At 40.0% G+C, this 21762-nt stretch overlaps 2 protein-coding genes across 7 annotated transcripts; one reads left to right on the top strand and one right to left on the bottom strand.

Annotated features, from left to right (window-relative positions):
- The first annotated feature begins 547 nt into the window (after nucleotides 1-547).
- Nucleotides 548-1522, top strand: LOC108015453 (uncharacterized). The gene is made up of 2 exons (XM_065866447.2): nucleotides 548-897; nucleotides 954-1522. The coding sequence occupies exons 1-2, from the start codon at nucleotides 711-713 to the stop codon at nucleotides 1241-1243; spliced, it is 477 nt and encodes a 158-aa protein (XP_065722519.2). The 5' UTR covers nucleotides 548-710; the 3' UTR covers nucleotides 1244-1522.
- LOC108015452 (uncharacterized) lies at nucleotides 1280-20272 on the bottom strand. Of its 6 annotated transcripts, none has more exons than XM_070996097.1 (4): nucleotides 17431-17747; nucleotides 8053-8602; nucleotides 7641-7983; nucleotides 1280-2375 (listed from the first exon to the last, which is right to left on the bottom strand). In XM_070996097.1, exons 1-4 carry the CDS (start codon nucleotides 17525-17527, stop codon nucleotides 1974-1976), a joined length of 1392 nt encoding a protein of 463 aa, XP_070852198.1. In that variant the 5' UTR covers nucleotides 17528-17747; the 3' UTR covers nucleotides 1280-1973. The 6 variants fall into 6 exon arrangements, with proteins under 6 accessions (XP_070852198.1, XP_065722512.2, XP_065722511.2 ...); XM_065866440.2 differs by lacking the exon at nucleotides 17431-17747 and adding an exon at nucleotides 10567-10706; XM_065866439.2 differs by lacking the exon at nucleotides 17431-17747 and adding an exon at nucleotides 10567-10706 and having other exon boundaries at nucleotides 8077-8602.
- Nucleotides 20273-21762: the final 1490 nt, after the last annotated feature.

The raw sequence follows: 21762 nt of genomic DNA, 5'->3' as shown, positions 1-21762 counted from the left end.
GTACATGTCCAAATATTATGGTTGGTCCACATATTTATGAAAAATTTATAGATCCTACTCTCACCAGCCTATACATTTACCATTAACCTATTATTTCTTTCTTTCACCGATTAAAAAGTTTAAGGAAATAGTAAAAAGTATATTTTTTATTTAATTATTGAACTATTATATTCTCACCCGTGGCCTTACTTATAAGCATTTCTTTTGAATGACCATAACAAATTTATTTAAGAACTTGTTCATATTATTAAATAGTGATATTAATTTCGATACGTTGCCATTTCAGTTTAACAGCTGCACTAACACTGTGTCTTTCAATTGAATGGATTTATTTAGATATTGTTTTCAATGTTTTGAAAACACGAAAAAGTTTTAACCAGCTGCATGACAAAAAGCCCATTTTTACGATACTTGACCTACTCTACACTCATTCGACTTCGGTAGAGGGCGCTAGTGACAATGTAGATAATTATGAAATTACTTAATTTGTGCCATTTTACAATGTTTTATTTATTTGACTACATATTTTTTGACTTTTGGACTTAGCATCAAATTGCCCAAATTGTGGGTTATTAAAAATTAAATGACGCTTTTAAAAGTCAAATTAAGTCGTGCAAAATTATATTATGAGTTATTAATGCGCTGGCTGACAAAAAGTACTTGCTTGAATATCTGCTGGACAGTTGGTCATCCATTTAAGAGGCATCAACATGGCAAAATCCCATGCCATCCTACTTGGTCTTCTGGCTGTCATGGCCAGTTTAAGTAGTGTAATTGGATTGGATCGAGGACTAACAATCTCGGCGGCACAAAGCCAGGGTTGCCAATGCTCCGCGACGATGTCCTGCAGTTGTTGCCAGAGTGTTTCGGTCAGTCTCATGAACGAAACCAGTACTCGTATGTAGCTCAGATATAATTATAAAACCCTTACCTTAATAACTCACCCATTTAAGTTTGTCTCACCTTGGGAATTGGTATACCAAGTGGATCCATAGATTTCGTTGCTACCTTGGATGGAACTTCGGTGGGCTCGTTCTCCATTAACCCCTTGACCCCCCCTACATATTGTCTTCCTGTGATCTTACTGGCATCTTTGGACGTGTGCCTGAAAATAAAAGTCCAGGTGAAGGGTGCTGTGGTCAAGGCCTGTCCCACCTTTCATACCAACTTTAGTACCAGTCAGGTCGTAGGATACGATTTTCCCTGCATTCAAGTAGGAATGAATGGTGTTAGTCTGGTCTAAATACCATATACCCCATTCCAAAAGTATACACAAAGATTCTTTCAAGTTTTTTATTCTTTATGCATTTCGTTAGGTTTATAAAATGTTCAGCAGCTAGCCAGGGAAAATGCTATATATACAAGTGTTACTGGTCAAATGCATGGTGTAACATAATAACCACAGGATCTAGATAGATCCGGGACATATATTTTTTGACAGCTAAGCTTAACGAGTAAGGCTATTAAACAAAACAAAAAGTTATCGGTGAAACCCATCAAGCCCAAACCACAAAGAGAAAAATGTACAATAAACTTACAACTGAAGATCACAAAGGACTCCTAACCATAGAGGTTGGTCTTACGAATTCTACCAATTACATATATATCATATGTTGGGTCTTCCTATATTTGAGGTAAGCAGCAGATAATTTAGGCTTCACATCAGGATTTGTTTTGGGGGCATTTCGAGAACTGCTACTACATAGTTCACCCAAAATTTAGATCAGTTCTTCGCTCGTAAATCGCTCGTACACCTTATTTATCGGTTATATCAACTAAAACTATGCTTGGAGCAGGCCACTTTGATTGCCCAAACAGCTCGGCTGGTCCTGGATTCCGAATGGGGATCGGGATCGGATTTGGGATCCATCTCCTCCAACGGATGAGGACGTGGATGAGGCGGCGGGCACATCGCTCACGATCGCCTTGCACATGACCATCCTGACTCCGGCGAGGAAGTCCGAGAGGTAACATCATGTGGGCCGTGAAGGTGCCGGTGGTTTTCGCTCCAAGGAGGAGGACTGCATCTGCAGAACGGCAGGAGGAGGTGGTGGTGGGGCACTCCGCATCCGGGGCACCGGCTTCTGATCCTTGCTAGCCAGCGAGTCCCTTAGCACCTTTGGCTGCGTCGTTATGACCTTTGGTATGGTTCCCAGATGCTTCGCCCGTCCATCAGCACCGCCCTCGAATCTCACAGATTCCACAGACGAGGAAATCCGGCTGTTGCCTTCCTCGTCCAGCTCGTTGCCATTCTCCACCTCGTCGTCCTCGTCCTCGTTCTCCTGGTCCTCGATCAGGGCGCGGAACTCTTGGATCGATTCGTTAAGCACCCACAGTTGTGACAACAACGAGAGATCTAGTTGACGCAGTCCGTTCTGGAATAAATAAAATGGGAGTTATTAGCCGGTTTATAGGATGGTTTCTATGTTATAAATAAATAAATAGATAGATAGATAAATTCAGCATTTTCTGCATTAAATTTAAAATTCATTCAAACTTTCCAAGTATCTTAGTTATAGTCGATATGGGCGTATCTCCCCTTGATTTATCATTTGAAAATAGTCACTTTACATCTTATAGATTCAGATTGCCTTATCCGAAATACATATCGTCTGGCTGGCCATGAATAATCCCAAATACTCGTGTCCTCTTAAAGCCTTGGCCTGTATTTCTTGCGCCAACATGACGCTTGTGGTCAAAATGAAAGTTCCCCTGTCGCTGTCGAGTAGGAAGGAAAAATCTCATTTGTCAATTAATATCGCGGCATAATATCGCGCGAAAAGAAAAGCAGAAAAACTTTCTGCAACCGCCGCAGCATCTCGTGGTATTAACAAAATCCGCTGAAGCCTGCGTTTTCGCTTCAGCCAACTCCCACTGGCTGCTAATGCATTCAGACTGAATGCAAATTATAGTTAAAAAAATTAAAAAGTGGGAATTGCCTGCGAAATAAAAGAAGTTGAAATTCCATTCGAAAACGATGAATTTTTTAATAAATTAAAACCTAAATGGAATTTAAATATTTATATATTTTCTAGCCAATAAGTCAACCGAACCAGCTTTCCCTTTGTGGTTCCATAAAAACCACAATATTCCATTTTCTTCACTTCCGTCTAGAATACGGTTAACAATTAGTCATTTGAGGTTTCTTCTTCAATGTTCAATACCTTCGCATCTACTTTTTTCCGCTTTTCCTCAACTTTCCCAACAATGAGGAAGTATCTACGTGTTCTCCAGTAAAAACTGCCTGTGTGCAGATGTTTTTTATTTTCCCCCATTTTCTATGTGCCAAGTTAAGTGTGTGTGCCAGTTTTTAGCAGATTAATGCCGGTTGTACAAAACCTTTTTCGCCACATTTGGCGGGGGCGTCGCCTTGGTTCGAATGTGAATTAGTTGCAAATTAACATACTTAATTAACATACTTGCAGGGTTATCCGTGGGAAGTTGATCTAAATAGAATTGTACTAATACCATTAGTTGGCTTGACCAGAAAGTGCAGATCAGGCTATAGGAATATGTAGGTCAACCGTGTTATAAGTTAACCACTTTGTTGGGAATAGTAATAGTATTTTATCCACGTAGAATAGAAGGAATACAATGATTGCCATTAAGGGTTGATATAAACATCTCATAATCTATATATTTCTATACTTCCCGGAAGACTACATTGCTTCCACTGCTGTCATAAAATCAAATCAATATTGGTTGACAATTTAATTAGCCCTAAGCTCTTTGCGCTAAAATTGCTTAGGGCTGTTCGAAGTGCTTATATTGAGTGGCCCGTGGTAATAGGAGGCTTTGACACAAGCAGAAGCCCTAGAAGTATTTCTTAAGTGCAACAGCGCCAAATGGCAATGAACGCTGCAAATGCCAGACAAGGCTGCCACTGCCCTCTCTGTTTGCATAAATATATATAGTCACACATAGGTATACCACCCATATATATACGGGATCTGCCCAAGATCCGAGATAAATAGTGGCGCGTTCTATCTTTAGCCGGGAAGCAATTCAGTTTACATCAAAGATTTCTGCACTGATGCGTGAACTCTGCAGCTGAAAGGCGGCACCTTTGCTGAAAAATGCGGAAGATCAGGAAATGCAGAGAGTCGGGAATTTCAGCAATTATCTGTAGGGGAAAAGGAGAATCCGAATCCCAGATGTCTTGCTGCCATTTACCACAATCAATTTTGGTTTATCCCAGATATTTGCGTTTAAAATTAGCATAGGGAAATGAAACGCGCATTTTTATAACCCCATTCCAGTCGTGGCATTTATCGATCATTTGCCTTTTTATGGAAGTAGCTCGTGTTTATATTATCACATTGTATAGCTATTTCAACTATCTTGAATGAACTTATATGGGACAAAGAGCTTTAAGCTATTTTTACCTATTCAATAATATGTTTAGAACCTTAAAATGTATTATTTAACAAATAGTAAGGGTGGAACCCTTATTAAAAAATCAAATTAAATATTTATCAAATAAATACATTTAGTAAACAATTTAATCTGGTAACTGCACTTTTTTCAACTTGCTTAATTGCACACAAGTGTTTAAGTTAAAGCAATCTCTTTCTAAAATACCATTTATCAAACGAATTAGCCAAAAGCCAACCCACTGGGATTTTCTACACCCTTTTAAATCTCCCACAAATTTAATTAACTCGAGAGGTAGGCAAATGAAGCAATAGATGGATTGCAGAACGAACATATATCTTTATAAAGCCCTCGCAGAAGAGGTTGGCGTGTCATGTTCGCGGTCTGATAAACAGAGCTCGGTTCGCATGTGCCAAATAAAGTGGAACAAGTGAGAAGAGTGCGATTAGCCGCAAATGGGGGTCTTTCTTGGCCAAGACTCGGGCCCGAGTCTTCAGGCTTGAGGCCTAATCGGTAGCCGACGATCTTAAAGCTGGAGAAAGAATGCCCGAGTCAAGGCCATTTTATGTAAGCCGTAAAAATCCATTTCATGCATTGATGCATTTCTTCTCACAAACTGTCCGCTGGCTCTTTAGTTACTTAGCTTTTTCAGCCTTTTTTGCTTTTTGTTCATAAATTTAATTTGCTGCCATAACCGAGGTATCTGGCAAAGCAACATAAATTAGCTGAAGCGGACCCGCTTTGTTGCTTTGTTGCCAGCTTGCCAGCTTGCCTGCTTGCTCACTTGCCCACTTGCCCACTTGCCCGCTTGCCAAGTTGCCAGATTGCCTGGCTTAATGGCTGCGCATGCGCTGATTAGTCGTACTCCTGTTTTCTCCCATTGTGGCTCGGATCGGTTCGGATCGACTCTACCTGGTGCTTTTTATTTCTCCCCGATGCGTTGTATTGCATTAACCAGGTTTATTACTTCATTTTCATCGTTGTACACATTAGAGATGGTGCCGCTGATGGCGATGGGAATGGCGGCTTAACAATTGCGCGTAATTTGGCTTGACAATCATCTATTAATATGGAGGGTATGAGGTAGGGTTTCAGGCTTTATGATATCTGCGCTCTCAGAGCGGGTAAAATAACTATGCCAAGGAATAATTGCATTTCGGACTGAAGAGCATAAAAATATGTTAGGGTTATATTTTTAAAGATCTGAATTTTAGATGGTAGGCATATAATACAAAATAATTGGTTACTTTCTAAGAAACTGATAATGGTTATGTTTGTCGGCTGTTTAATATAGATATCTTCAAAAGTCTTAAAAAATCTGATGGTAAACAGAATAATTTCCCTAATTGAAAGTAATAATAGATTTTTATGATTTTAAAAACCTGGAGAAAATATCCAATATCCATTAAAACCAACTACGATTCCTTTGTATATCATTTTGTTAGGTTTTGTTTTTTTATCTTGTGCATTATGTGCGGCACGTCAAAATCTCATTGTGCCCTGAACAGAAAGCTGATCTAATAACCTAATAATAAATAACCACCACCGCTGACCTTCAGCAAATATTTACTTTCAATTCGTGTCCAATAGTGAGTAAAAGCGGCTTTATATCAAATGCACAGTGAGTGAACAATGCATATCAATATCTATAACCTGGGTTCACCAAGAAGGCTAACCACTCAATCTCTGCCCAGTTCGGCATTCGAAAGCAAAAGCAAAAGCGGCCAACTAACATAATTGCAAAACAAAAACAAAAGCAAAAAAATAAAATAAAACAAAACACATTCACACACCGGACCCATACTTACTGGCTTACACACCCACCGAACTGAACGATCAGAGCTTGAATCGTTAATCAACCGACCGAAACCGAAACATTTGCGAAAACCCAGAAAGATAGTTCAGATAGGTCAACACAACGATACTCTAACAAATACAGCCAGTAATTAGTTTAAAAAATAAACCAAAAATCACTTCCCCTGTTGATTCAAAACTATTTTACCAAGAAATCTTGTGTTTTCCTTTGAATGGTGTCTAAACAACCGGGGGTTTAAGTATCTGCCCCTAATGGCATTTCAACTTGGCCAGAAAATGATTAAGACCCGGTAGAGATAGATAAACAAAGCCTCAGAGATATTGTGGCAACGAATAAATTTAAATGCCTCGCAGAAATAACACACAATAATAAGTGGTTGGGTAAATACAATGACCAATTAAAGTGTCATTGGGCTGAAATCGCCTAGCTTTGACGCAATAAAAGGTAACCGTTAAAAGAACTACTCATGTGAAGTGCGTGTAATACTAATAATTTAGACACAGGAAATGTGGTCCACAAATATACTTCCATTTAAGCCCAAGACTCTCGGCCAAGTCTTAAAAGCCATATTGCACAACAGCAGACATGCAAATTGCGCAAAATGCTTTAAATGGTGCACAATTTAGTATTTATTTCCAATTGTTCACCACCAACAGAGATCGACGTCTAAATCGGAGCAGCACGAAAAAGTCAGCATTTTTATTCAGAAGACTTTTGGCTTCGGTTTCGGTTTTGATTTGATCCGAGACAATCTGAAAATGGCCGCTCCTAAACTCAAGGCTCACTTGTGGGGTATTTACACCTACGCCTAAGCGAGTATTAAACAGGTTCTTATGGCCATAATGGTATGGGATATCTATAAGTATGTATTGAACAAAATTAAATGTGAAAGGTTTGGCCAACTTTTAGACTTTGCCCCCAGCCGCAGAAGTTTTGCTATTAGGCGGCTGAACTATAGTTTACTAAGGCAGGTCAACAAAGTTCACTTCCAAATGCAGCTTATACCCTTAAGAAGTGTGTTATATTTCAGGCCGAGAGTGACAACATTCGAATAAAAATAACTGTGTTCGTCAGAGAACTGGTTTATGGTTGTGGACATAAAATTGGCGATTAAAATGTTTTGGTTCCAATGCGAATTTGTTAAAATATTTTATATCGAAACTGAGTCATTGGTGAAATTTAAAACATTTCGGTACAAGGTGTAAAGTAATGCAAATTTCCTTGAGGATTGAGGATCTTCTTTATGTGCTCTTACTATAAGAACGTCCGTAGTATGAAAATGTGGGTCAATTATCTTTAGTGTTTCCTAGCTGTTTTCTTTTACCAGCTTATAAGCTTTCAGGTTCTATAATTAAATCCCATTTGAACCTAAGCTCTACCGATCGTAGCTGATATTGGATTTGTTTTCATCTGCGATTAGCAACACAATAAAATATGATTGAGATCTCACCATTTCCTTCCGCAGCGTCGCGATTTGTGCATCCAGAGTGCTGCCTGCCTCGACTGCTTGGGGGTTTCCTTTGGCGGATAAACTAGGGGATTTCGCTTCGGATTTCGCTGCTATTGGTGGTATCGCCGTGTTTCCGTTTGGCGAAGAGGGCAGTGACTTATCGATGGCATTCTCATTGCTAACCTGGCTGTCCCCTGTAAAAGTGTCGTTTGGTTTTTGGCTGATATCGCTGCTGTTGTTATTTCCTTCCACATCACTCAGGAGTCCCGAATCGGAGCACAATAGTTTATTAAAGCCAATCAGGGATTTCGGCAGTGGTGGCAGCTCGCAAACTGAATTTACACTGCAAAGAGAAGATAAAAAACGAAACGAATTAGTTATATAAAGTATAAACCTTACAGAGAATACATACAATTTATTTCCAACCCAACTATACCTTTGCTTGCCACCTAAATAGCCATAACCTTGCCAATAACCAATCACATGACCATCTAGACCATCATCACTCTCCTTATCAAAATCATCTGTACCATCATCATCATCGTCCTCCTGCTCCTCCTCCCTTCGATTGATCATTTCGTTAAGGACCAGGGGTAACACGGTTGCCGCCTCACCGAATTCACTCTCATCGTCATCGTAATCACTGCAGGTTGTGGGTGTTTCCCCATGCCCGATCCTCAGCTCCTCATCCTCGTCCTTCTCGTCAATGGTGAAGAACCCGTCCTGAAAGCGCTGATACCACTTGGCCACATACTGGGCACTGGGGCAGAAGGGCCCGAAGGCATTGCGGCACTCCTCGAAAATTTGGGCGGGATGGAGGCGACGCCGGAACCCAAAAAGGATGCACTGCTGCAGTTCCACAGCCGAGGGCGCCGGAATCGGCGATAGGAACAGCTCATCCAAATCCTCGGACATTTTCGGTGGCTTTGTGAGATGGCGCTTTAGGCTTTTTATCACATTAGCTGCAAAGTTTCCATTGGGGATAAGATAGGTGGATCTTTTAGATATCATATTGGAGCTGGAAAAGCTGGTGCTTCCTTAATTTCAAGAACGCATTTCCTTAGTTTCAACAGAGAACAAAAAACACAGGAACACAGAAAATAGAACACTGGATGAGGTGATGGGTTCTTGCAGCATGGGATATTATCAGATGTTGGTTAGGCACAGCAAATGTTATGGCTTATTTGTATTATATTCTATGAAACGACTTATGACACAAGCTGCAAAGTGGATACAAAACTGTTTTTTACATAAATGTTTATTACTATAAGAACAGCGCAACAGGTGGGCAGTATTATCGGTATATCAGACAAGCAGATAAGATAAAGTAAGAACCATTTTATTGATAGCTATCCTTTTTTCCGATAATATAATAGCTACCTAGCAAAAAGCTGGTATGGGAGTTCATTAAAACAGGTAAAAAGAACAAAGAAACTTTAAACTATGGGTTGATCTGATAGAAATCGCCAATTCTCTTTCAAAAATCAAAGTTGCACTCGAAAGAATGTCATTTTAATCTCAATCTGTAATATTAGCACAGGCATTCGTATGTACAAAGATACATGAGAACATGGGCAGGTATGCGAAAAAGATAAAGTTATGTACATAATGCAGGCACAACTCCAATCGTCAAAGAAACCAGACACGAAGGCCATCAACTTATGGCTTTTAGAATGCTAACAAACGAGTTCAAAAAATTTGTTAAAGAGTCAGTTCAGTCAGTTGCATCAAAGGCCATAATACAGTCGCAAAAACGTGGTCAATGCAATGATAATTTAGTTTGTGACTTCATTCAATCGTAATGGAGATTGCCAACTTAAGTTTTTCCGTTTGCAGTAAACAAATAATGATCAAGAAAATTGATCATTTTTCACTATAAGCTTGTTTTAGGCATTGCTTAATCTTGTAGTATTTCCAAAGATATATTAAGTATCTATGATCATATAGTAGATATTTATTTAGTAACGAGCCCTACAGAAATTAAAAATAAGAGAAAATTAAGGCCTAGATGAATCCTTGGTTTTAAAAAGACTTAATACGGTTTTAATTTATTTTATTCAACTTTACTTTAAAAGCCTCAAAAAACTTTTATTGTCGGACCCGTATTTTAGAAATACCTTTGAGTAAAATTCAATATGTTGTGGAATCAAATTGTCTGCCATAACATTTTTAAATTAACTTTTTTGAAAAGTAGTTTAGCTAAATAAAACCCAGCTGGTTCTATAATATTTCAGTTGGGCTGAATGGCAATATTCATAGCCATAATCAACACCTTTCATCTATTTTCGACCCACACATCAAAATATTTAAAATATGCGAATTGAATCTGTCAGCAGATGCTTGAAGCTCTATATTCCCACCTCAATGATCCCTAATTATAGTGAATTTACTAATATCAAAGCGAGGAATTCAACAAGTGATAATAATTATAATTTCCTTTTTAATTTTCTAGTGAACTGATATTACGTCATGAGATTTTTCAAAAACACATTGGGAAAAGCAATTTTCTGCGCAGGGCAAGGCTGGAGGTCAACGAAAATGATTTTATACAAACACGTAGGTGATGGCTTTATCTGAAATGTCTCACATGTCGGTTAATGAAAACACATGTATATCATCTACGATCCGCAAGTTGTTACTTTTCAAATAGCCGATGATGTTGTGAAGTAATAACACATTGGAAAAACACTGCAGCAACATTTTTTAAGACAACGCACACAGAAATCAACACGAAAACTTTGTATTTCTTGTATTTATTTATTTGCGAAGCAAAGGCAGCAGGAAAGATATTATTATTATTTTTACTATTCGCAGCATGTCTAATTTTATTTGCTAATCTGTCATTTTTAACTGAAGAATTCACACAGCTGCGTAAACATTGTGATTTAAGAAAAAAAGAAGGGTCTGCGATTCAGCGCGTACTCACAAATTACGATTTGTACAAACAGTATGGGAAAAATGAACATATAATCTGGATTTCCTAGTTCCGTTTCGACGTGGATATATTGTTTGTTTCGCTGCGAAATTCGCGTGCAACTAAAAATTAAATGCTGCCACTTTCGGCCACGTTGGAGCACCCAAATCCAAATCGGAATCGAAATCCCCAGAGAGCGGGCCCCAAGGAACCTCAAAACAGAGAAAGCCACGCGATCGACGAGCACAAAATACTCGCGAGTGAGAATTAGGAATCGAGACAAAAATAAAAATATATAAGAAATGAGAAAATTGATTTAATAAAAAAACAAAATGACAAACAGGGTGCTCAGAAATGGGGGAAAGTTATTAAGGAAGTATGGTGGTTGCTAGTAGGGCTTGGTTATTCATAGCTCCAGAGATCCGTTAAAAGATTTTTATATATCTCTTCAAAACTTTGCTTCATAATAAAATTAAATATGTTCTATCCTACAATTTAGTATATAATATTTGGTATTGAAGACCGTCATAGAAAGTATTCTAAAAAGGCATCTATGGAGATCTTAAATCCTAGATCTCGATTGTTCTGTTCTCCAATAGGGTACATCAATTTTATATTCATTGTAACAAAAACTCCTCCAGCTGCCCTTCCATGTAAATTGTTTTCTACAACACACTCGTAAAATCGTCGTACAAGATCCATAAGATCCCCAGCCGTGCACCACCCTGTAGAGCCCCTGTCACCATCGTACACCCGGATATTTTTAGATATAACAAAATAACACGCTCGCACTGATGTAGTACATCATGTACGAAATAATCAGGCGGCTCTTCAACGCGTCGAGACCTTAGGGCGATCCGAACCCGAATCCGAATAGCCGGCAATAACAGAAGAATCGTTCCCATTCCCATTCAGAAATATCCGAAAATGACGGCGAGTGATGCAGCCGTCAAATTTGTCTTATTTCGGACCCCATCAGCGTGTTTTTGTTTTAGTTTCAGCCTTGCTCGGGGCAAAGAGAAGAGACCAAAGCGAATTGGGAGCGTGCGGAATGCGACGGGCTATATATAAACCGGGTGAATTTGTAGAATCGGATCCACGCATTGCTGTGACCCACAGAAGAAGTGCATCGAACGGGGAAATTGTAAGACAATTGCGCAGGTGGCGAATCGGAGCACGCACGTTGCAGGATGTCTCGGCAGAACAATATATATAGATATACTATATTTGCGCCATGGCGATTTCTCGACTCTACCTCGGCCTACGTGATCATAATACCAATAGTTGACCCAAAAATTTCACCAGACTCTTGCGCATTTATGAGCTTTCCTTGGCTAAAATGCTTGGCAAAACAAATGGCACTCAAGTCGAGTCGCGAAGGTGATAAAAGGGGGATTTAAATGGCTGCGTAGAGATCTCTGGGTCAGTTCTTTGAGACGATGAGAGACTCTTTCTCAGCCATTTAATGAGGGCACGGCAAAGACTAATAACGCCGCCTCAAGTTGGGAATTGACTGTACAATCGGGTTCCAGTTTCTCACAGTAACTTTCTCACGCATTCTAATAAGGCATCGTTGTCTTGATCCATTGTCTTGAAGACCGGAGAGGCCCAAGAGTCCGGCGCAAATTAAGTGAGAAGTTGTTACTCTTGGTTACTCTTCGGGGGAGTTATTATCGCCGGTTACTCACGTATTGTCGCCCTCTACGTGGGCCACTCCCAAAAATAAAAATAAAAACCAAGCCAGAAAATCACTCATATAAAAGCGTTTTCGCTTTCATTTAAAAAGCCCTCACAACTACTCACCGCAGAGCCCATAAATTTCTATTTTCTAGCTTTTATTTTTCGAACCGCGCTGAGTTTCTAAACAAATAACCAATAGAGCAGTATGCAAATGAGCCACCGACTAGAGCGGTTTAGTTACCCAAATAAATTGTGTTGTGCGGCATACGATTAGTCGCGGGTTTCTCTTTCGAATCCGAATAAAAAGCGAAATTTTGATTTCGGTTTCCTGATTAGTAGAACGAAGCCGGCCAATACCTTACCCACCTTACCTTACCTTACAAATAGCTCTTCGAATGGCTTAATTTATGCAGATTCACCATGTTCAGGCACTATATACGTTTACATATAGCATGATATCGGCATAAGACCACTGCTGAGACTTTGTTCGCCAGAAACTCAAAAGCGAAAGCCGCGCAATATGAGCGGGACATTTTCGAGAATACCAAAAATATGCAAGACACGCTATTGATCCCATTAAAGAAAGACAAGTAACAATACGAAAAGGGGCTCTGATGATTAATTGTCTTTTAAAACAATCGAATTATCCCAATTTAAAATAAGAGAGGGCCTACGAGATATTTTAGGCGAATAAAATTGGATAGGCAGGTAACTGCTATTGATAAATGGTAGGACTTACCCTAAAAATCAAAATCAAACAAATCTCTTTGGGAATAGTTCAAATCGAAATATATCTCCCTCAAGTTTTCCTGACTTTACCTTTTTTATTTATTTAATGGTAAACAACATTTAAAAAAATGGATGTAATAAAATCTATTAAAGTAATTTTAAATCCATGGAAAACGAATTTTTACCCAATTTAACGATACGCAGGCGTGCAAATAAAAAAGACTAATCTAAAAACTCAAGTGCTATAAAAATTTCCTTATGTGAAAGTAAAATGTTCAGTGTGCAGCTTTTGGCAACCGCAAACGAACAAATCCGTCCACTTGACCACCAAACGGAACAGGAAACTTGGGCAATACTCGCGCACCTGAGATACATATCTACAAATCTACAAAGCTGCGCCAGCTTGGCTCAGACGGCTATTTTTAACCAGACATCTGCGTGGAGTTGTTGGCATTAAAAAATTGGCATTAAAAATAAAAAGAAGGTAACGCGAGTTCGGAGGGGGGGACAAATTAAATGGGAAACGAGGTTTCAACGGGAAAAACATATGGAATCTATTCGAATGAAAGGGCTTTTGTTGCAAAAGGAAACAATATCTACAGGTGAAGGAAAGACAAAACCCAACTTCGATTCTGGTTATTGAAACTAGGAATAACATATATAATATCCCCGGAAACTTACCCACTTACCCTCACTTTAACCCTAGTTTATATCACGGATTTCACCCTTAGCTTTTCTCACTCAAAGCCTAGATTATATCATTAGTTTATAAACTGTAACAGCGCATACAAGTAAATATGTGCTCAAAGTTTTCGGTTTATGTAAGCCAAGTCGGCCCACACTCGTAGACCAAGTGGAGTGGAGTCCAAAAACTTCATCCACTTTTGGCTTCCAGGTCCAGCAGGCTGCTTTTCCGCATGTTGGTTTTCCGTTAAAATCAAGTTTACAGTGTCTTTGGGTATTTTGGCCACTTTTTGGCGAAGTTTGTCTTTTGGGGATACAGAGTGGTTCGGTCTGTATTCCTCACCTTGTAAACTAGTAACACTCATTTGGGCATTCATTTCTGGTACAAGTAGTAAACACTCTGCTAATCACACAATTAATTGAGTTGATCTTTCCCAGAAGTTTCTTTTCGAAAGGTTATGGAGCACAGAGTGGGGGAACAAGCTTAAGATCCATTGACCTGATATTTTTTCTCTTCTTCAGAGAACAAAGGGGTAGTTGAACCCGAGTATCTGTCGCATCATCTTGGGATATTTAGTGCTAGCCAACTGAAACAGAAACAGAAGCATATTACGCAGAATTACTGGAGGGCCAGTACACCTGAAAGTCAGTCAGTCAGTCGGGTTGTCGAGTCACCTGTCGTACTTTAACGGTTCTCACACTCGTAACAGCCTCAAAACCTGACTTGTATTTCTTTGGCAAACACACAGAAATTACAACTCTGTCAGCTGGAAAACCGAAACTACTGAGTGGCTGACAGCCATCAAGACTCAAGACTCGAAAATCCGAACCGGCCATGGTTTTAATCGTAGTTGAAGGTGTTTCTGCGCCTAGTTTCTATGGCATTGCCTTAAAAACCCATGTAAAATCTATATCATAGGCAGAAAAAACCTCACAAATTAGAAAGGTTTATAACTTTAAGCACTTTATTCAACAAATAAAGCTGCAAGGATGGCTTACCAGTAATATGTTTATACTTTTTGGTGAAAGCTTTTATGTTTGGCCTGCTAATCACCCAAAGCCCCTTGTTCAAAGTAAATGAAAATCGAACTAAAATACCTACCAGTTAGTATAAAAACTACAGTTTCTTTTATGGGCTTCAAAGCGGCTTGCATTTACATTGAATTTCTAGAGATATGTAAATCGCCATCTGGATTTTTGTGACTGGCTTTCATTCGCTTTGCAATTCCCAGAAAATTATGTTGGAAAATGATTGGTGGTAAACAAGCAATGCGAAGCAATAATCAAGTTGCAGTCGTCGTTATTCAAGACATTACCACATGCAGACATTCCATTCCATTTCGCTTTTAATAATGGCTCACAAATGACAATGAAGCTCGATTTTCAAAGAAAAAGTAAGTTCTTTAAACTCCAAAACAGTGAATGAAATGCTTGTATGCCATAGCAAAGAATTAAATTCACGGAAATGGCCTTATAAGAGTTTTATGACTTTTATTCATTCTTGTAAAGTGTATCTATATATATTCAATATATAGGAGAACGAGGAAACGGTAAACCATTCTTGATAACGGCAACCATTATGCAAATTGAAATCGAAGGAGCAATAACTGGGTACTGGGCTTGGTGCAACAACATTGCTTTCGCTGTGTGATTGAATTTGAATTTATTTTATAACGCTTGCCTCGGAGTTGCAACAGTTAGTGCACTTATATATATATATCTGAATCACCTCATATGCATAGGAGCCAATCCACACGTTCAGGTATTTGAAAGATGCAATTTGCCAGTTGCATCTCGCTTTAGGAAATGACTTCTCGACAATGTTCGTTTAAATATGCATTGATTGAGTGAGTAATAGATAGAGTGAATTACATTACAATTACAATACATTATCGGCACAAAGTGCTGGCATGAGAAAAGAGAGTCGGACAGAGCTATTTCAATTATATTCGTTTTGTTATTGAAATGCAATTGTATAATGCACGGCAAAATGTTGAGATCTTATTCATAACGAATGAATAATATAATTCCTCTTAGTCACAGTAAATTTCATAATATACCCCCAAATAAAAAATATGGTATCATAATGATGATCATGATACAAAATGGTACCATAATAAAACCTTTAATTAGAATTTTCTTACTAGAAAGACACAACGATCTTGAGTAAGGATCTATTCTTCATTATTTGACATTTTAATAAAAAACTTGGGATCCTAACTCAAATATGGTATCATAATGATGATCATGATACAAAATGGTACCATAATAAAACCTTTAATTAGAATTTTCTTACTAGAAAGACACAACGATCTTGAGTAAGGATCTATTCTTCATTATTTGACATTTTAATAAAAAACTTGGGATCCTAACTCATATTATTGCATCAATAGTTTGTTGAGAACTAATCCATATCTTCTTTATATGGAAAACAGTATTAGTTTGTATTTGTATCTGGCATCAAGAGATAAACTGCGAAACTATCTTTTATTATAGCTTGCCAAATGCAAACTTTCTAACTGGGAACGCACATGATTGGAGAATATTAGCTCGTGATTTATGGCCCAATGTGGAGCTGACTTCTATCGGCCTCAAATTCTGATGGCTCCTCAAAGCCAACGAAAGCCATACTTCGTGTGAATAAGCAAATATTGGAATATACTCGTACATATGTGCACGATATATGAAGTATCTTGGTCGTGTGTGCGATGGCGCAAATGCCAAGCTCTGTGAGTCACGATAATCACTTTTCGCGGCGACAAACACGTACCGCAATATATACAAGTATTTTATTTATATGTTAATATAAACACAGGCCCATTGTGTATAACCGCTAAAATCCGAACATTTCGAGTCGTAAAAGAGCGCCTCGAAAACGGGTTTTTGGCCACTTCGATTCTGCTGTTTCGAGGCTTGCTGCTCAAAATACTAACGAGTAAACCTAAATTGTTAATATCGCAAGTAGCCGCCGCAAATGCTTGCCGCAATCCAAAAGCCCCAAAGCTCGCACATGCAATGTGCAACGTGCAACTTGCAATGTGCAACATGCAACACAAACCACATTCGAAATGATGTCAGCAGAGATAAATTAATGTAAGCCAGGCCAAAACCCGCTTCTGTGGGAGATCTCCCTCGGAAAGTGTGCGATGAGAGTTGGTAAAAACAATAGAGGCCTCCAGATGATGAAGAGGTGCTCGGCATTCGCACTGAGATTGAGATTCGGATGCGAATTCCGTGGGATGCGCACGGTCGATCAAAACCGTGTCAATGGAGCCCAGCGAAACTCGGTGAAATAATTGCGGTGGTTCAATAATCAGATCGAGATAGGCAAATTCTCCATATCATCACTTACAGTGTAAAGGTCTTCCATTGACGTGCCCTATCTTTTTTTTCTTTCAACCAAACGTTAGTTTCCATATTCATTAGCACTAAATAAACGGCGATAACAATAAATAACTTTATAGCGGCGTTTAAAGGTGCTAACTCCTTTTCATAAAAATATCCATTCCTTTTAGTATTTATGCCGTTCCCATTCATAATGATTGATATCTATGCAAATCTTAAACTGAAATACGTGATGATCGATGGTCTTGAAATCTTTACGGTCTTGAAAATGGTATTTAGTACCCTCAGGGATAAAACAAGTGTGCAATACAATGTAAATATTAAATATCTTTAAAAATACGTCAATACAAAGATCATTTCAGGAATAATTTTTGGAGAATATAGGTCATTTTTAAGTATCATTTTTATCATTTTTAGTAAACCCCTTTAAGAACTCACCGTTTTCCGTTGCGAGAACGCTTCTCGGTCTCCGCCTCCTTGACGCTATCCCAGCTATCGCCCACTCCCGAGGACATGTCGTCCAGCCGCTCCTCATCCTCCATGCCGGAATCCTCGAGGCTGATGTGGCAACTGGTCAGAGTCACGGCGGTGCCATTGTCGCCCACCTCGATCCAATCCGAGGTGCGGATGCGTTGGGATCTCTCTGTTCCGTAAGGAGAGGAATCCGTGGAGCAGCCCGAAGGACAGCGTTTCCTCGAGGGCACACCCTCCTTGCCTATATTCTCCTGCAGGGATTTATTCACCGCAAAGGTCAAAGTATCCTCCTCATCCACATCCCCATCTGCATCCTCCACATTGTCCGCATCCACATCCTCGGTATCCGCATCATCAATGTCGATGGAGTTGTAGCGCCTGCGTGAGGCAACGCTTTTGGGCGTGGAAGTGGTCGGGGGCGTCATTGGAGTTTTGGTGGTGGGCAGCTGCTCCAGGGAACAGGACTTGTTCCTCATGGCCGCCAGTTCCGAGATGAGCATCTCGTGGAAGGCCTGCTTCTTCTGGGGCGTATTGCCCACGCTGATCGAGCTTTTCATGGTGCTCGTCTGGGTCGATCCACCATTCACATTGATCCTCATGCAATTGCCAGAGGACTGGATGGTCAGGACAGGATCCGCTTCCTGTTTCATGGCCTCGTGCTTGGTTATAATGGTGGTATCGGAGGCTGCTTGTTTCTGGCTCTGGTTTATGATTATCTCCGAGAAGAGACGTTCGGCAGCGTTCTTTAGATTGTTCTTGATCTCCACGGTTCGACCGGAGAGGAATCCTCCATTATGCGGGGAGCCTCCTGCCTGCTCCTTTTGGCAGCCATCCAGGGTGGTCTTGGATCTCCTGAAGAGCCCGGTGGATGGGTTACTGGGTGCCACTGGTATATCCTCCACATCTAGGGTGGCCACGGGCAGCTGGACTATTTTCCTGGGTCTGGGCAGGGGCTGGCTGGCCGGCTGGAGGTGGAGTCCCGATCTCTCAAAGTCCACCTTGCCCAGGCTCAGGCGGGTCTCCTTGCGAGGCGTGGTCTGCGGGGAACTCCCAATCACGCTGATGGAGTTATGACGATTGACGGTCACCACTGTGGAGGTGATGGAGGTGGCCTCCCTGGGCCTGGCCGTCGGCACATCGGGTGCCTTGCGTAGCTTCAGTGGTTTCACCGGCGGAGTTGGCACCGCCGTGGTGGGCGTCTGGGTTTGGGCCTGTTTCTTGGGGAGATTAACGCTGGGGGACTTGTAGACTAGGGTGCGACCCACTGCACTCAGCTGGCTCACAAAGGTGGGCTTCTTTTGGATAACGGGAGGAACTCCTCCTGCCCCTGCTCCTGCTCCTCCATTGGTTTTGGGCCTGGGTGGAACTGGCGGACCTGGCCGCTTCACCACCACGGCGGTGGCTCCTGCTGCTCCGGCGGCTGTGGTGGCCATCGGTGGTGGCTGGCTATACTATAACTATAACTATGTAGCTATGCTGCACGTTCTCACGCCAAAACCGCACTCGAAACCAGTATTTTTAGGTCACTTCTCGAACGGCGAACAAGAGACTACTGCGCTTATTTATTATTATTACTTAGCATAAGCGCGCAAATGGGAAACTAGTTTCGTATTGCTCTTCTCACATGGCGATCTCCTCATCTCCCCCGATCTCCTCCAGCCTTTCGGTGCAGCTGCCTTCGACGAGTCGATCTCTGATCTATTTTGAATATAGGCCACTGCAACGGAGCTAGTTGGATGTTGAATGTTGGATGTTGGATGTGCCAAGTAACACTTTATTGCTCGGCTATTCAGTTATTCAGTTATTCGATATGCGGTATGGGATATGGAATATGGCCGCTCGGCTTTTTGCTCTTTGGCGAAACTCGTTTTCGTCGATCTTTGGGGTTCTGTGGATTTTAAAGTGAAAGGGTTCCGTTTATTTTGGTTTCTGTGTCTCTACCAATGGCCAATGGAAACTTTAAGGCCCACAATGCCAAGCCAATTTAATTGTTCATTATAGTTCGGAAAAAGAACCGAAGCCCCTGCCTCCTATAATAAGCGATCTAATTGCTCTATCACCATGAAAAATATACCTAGGTTCTGTGGTCTTTAAAGTGAAAGGGTCGCGGCCTTACTTTAAAAGATGGGGATCATAATGCCCGAAGGTAGTTATTAAATAAAGCTCAATGGATAAGATAAACTGACAAATGAATAAGCCATAAAAAACGATAACCAAAAGCCTTAAACTTTTAACAAAAACATATAGGCACTTAAAATACTTAACAAAACACACACGAATACGCTTTATAAACTGGGCTTTAAAAGAATGGCGTTGGCAATTAACGGTTTTTGTTGTTTGTACAAAGAAGTTTCACTTTAGCACTGGAATTTCGGCACTTGCTGGATCTCGAGTTTACGATCTTTTAACGGCCTTTATTTGTTTAAATTTTATGTATATTATTTATGCACTGCACCCACACACCTACATAGACGTAAATCACTGAAGCGATTTTAAGGCAGGGTTACATGGGTTTATATGGGGATTTCTTTTGGATCAGTAGTTCCCATGGGGAGGTATTCAGTGAAAATGGAAGTTTTCTCGGGGGATTCTAATGAGTGAGTGATTCATCTGCGTTTGTCAAATAGTAAATATTGCACTTTTGCGCTTCAAATAGCTGAAAACCATTGCATCGGATACACTCACTCACACACTCTCGGGCACACTCACACACACACAGGCTGTTTTGAACCGATTCGAATACGAATACGAATACGATACTCAATGCGATATGTCCGCTAACGGTGCGCTTTGCACGAGAGCCAGAAATCAACTGACTGAAGATTCGAAAGAGCGAATGCTAAGCGCACCTTGCTCAATATTGTTGTTGCCTCACGGCGACACGGGTGTGTGTGCGAGTGTGCTGGTGTGTGCGAGCGTGTGCGTGAGAGTGCGGCAGTGTGGGTGCTTTGGATAAACGAGTGACGCGGCAAAACTCGAAAAGTCTGCACTTTAAAGATCCAAAGATATTGTATGGAGACTGGGAGCTACACTATATCGCTTGTGAAGTTAAACAAAATTGCTTTTATTTTATACTTCTAAAATAAATAAGGTTTTTCTGAAAATGTGTGTATACCAAATTTAATATTATTATGCTTGGTATTTCCTAAGATATAAAAAAATACATGTTTTGTATTTCTTTTGTTACCTTAATTATTATAATACATATTAAGCTAATAATAAGTAAATAAGTAATAATAATTCCAATACATTTTTCAAATTTCCGTGTAATTTTGTTTTCTGCCTATCATAACAAAATAAACATTACGAATAATTAAATGAGTAATATATATTGCTTTAGATATATTTTTGTAAGAAACTTAAAAAACTTGCCTTTATAAATAAATGAATAAACTTATTTTGTCATATTTCGTTACCGACAGCAGTTCCAAAACTTTTCATTGGCTGTCTCTTTTATAAAACTTGCTTCAATAAAACCCAAATAGTTAGAGTTTCGAGGAGTTAGAAACAACACGAGTTGAACTTTAATTTGTCTTTAACTTTTCAACCGAAACGAAACGAAACCACACCAAAACCAGCTCTTATACACTTCTGGTTCCTCTCTTTCCGATAGCTCTCCGGGTTTTCGGAAGAGAAACTTGGCACATGGCCAGAAGTGCATTGATTGCTTCTTGAAACGGGTGGTGCACGATGATGATGAAGATGGGGTCCCCGTTTGCCGGCGTCTGGCTGCTGTTCGTTTTTTGCTTTTTTGGGGGGTCGTCTGGCGTTGCAACAGCTGTTGTTGCCGCATCGCGACAAAACACCCGCCACCCCAACTCCCAAAAATAAGTCTTTATTGATTGCATGTGCAAGTACTACTGTATGAACCATGGGGTGGACCATTATAAGCCGAAATAGTAAACATCATCTGTTATTTACGTAATGATCTTTTATACCACTTAAATCCCCGATTAATTTTTAAAAAAATTACGCATACGCCAAAAATTACTCATACGACATGTTAGCCGTTTTCTTAAGAGAACACGTTTCGAACTTGGTAGGAATGCTAAAAATGTATTTTTACGGTGAAAGTAAGATCCCAACAAAGACAGCCATTTTGTGGCTTACAAAAGACCCAAAAGAGAATTTACCGACGTGACTTTCTTTGTTAATATAGTATATTAAGGCATACAAGAAAATAAAACAGAATGAATATATTTAAATTACCTTAGTGAATCATATAGTTCTTAATAAATATTTCTTATAGCCATTTTGTATTGTCCCAATGATGGTCCACACTACGTATGAGTAATT

The sequence above is a fragment of the Drosophila suzukii genome, chromosome 3, assembly GCF_043229965.1.
Source record: "Drosophila suzukii chromosome 3, CBGP_Dsuzu_IsoJpt1.0, whole genome shotgun sequence".
In the NCBI taxonomy this organism is placed as follows: Eukaryota; Metazoa; Arthropoda; class Insecta; order Diptera; family Drosophilidae; genus Drosophila; species Drosophila suzukii.
This window is presented reverse-complemented; position numbering and strand designations above follow the sequence as displayed.

Excerpts from the sequence above, each read along its gene's own strand:
- LOC108015452 (XM_065866436.2), bottom strand. The coding sequence starts at position 18,899 with ATGGCCACCACAGCCGCCGGAGCAGCAGGAGCCACCGCCGTGGTGGTG. Across the intron at positions 7,984-17,430 it reads CGTTCTCGCAACGGAAAACG|TGTAAATTCAGTTTGCGAGC; the intron begins GTGAGTTCTTAA and ends TTCTCTTTGCAG. Across the intron at positions 2,376-7,640 it reads CGACGCTGCGGAAGGAAATG|AACGGACTGCGTCAACTAGA; the intron begins GTGAGATCTCAA and ends TATTTATTCCAG.
- LOC108015453 (XM_065866447.2), top strand. The coding sequence starts at position 711 with ATGGCAAAATCCCATGCCATCCTACTTGGTCTTCTGGCTGTCATGGCC. Across the intron at positions 898-953 it reads CATGAACGAAACCAGTACTC|TTTGTCTCACCTTGGGAATT; the intron begins GTATGTAGCTCA and ends CACCCATTTAAG.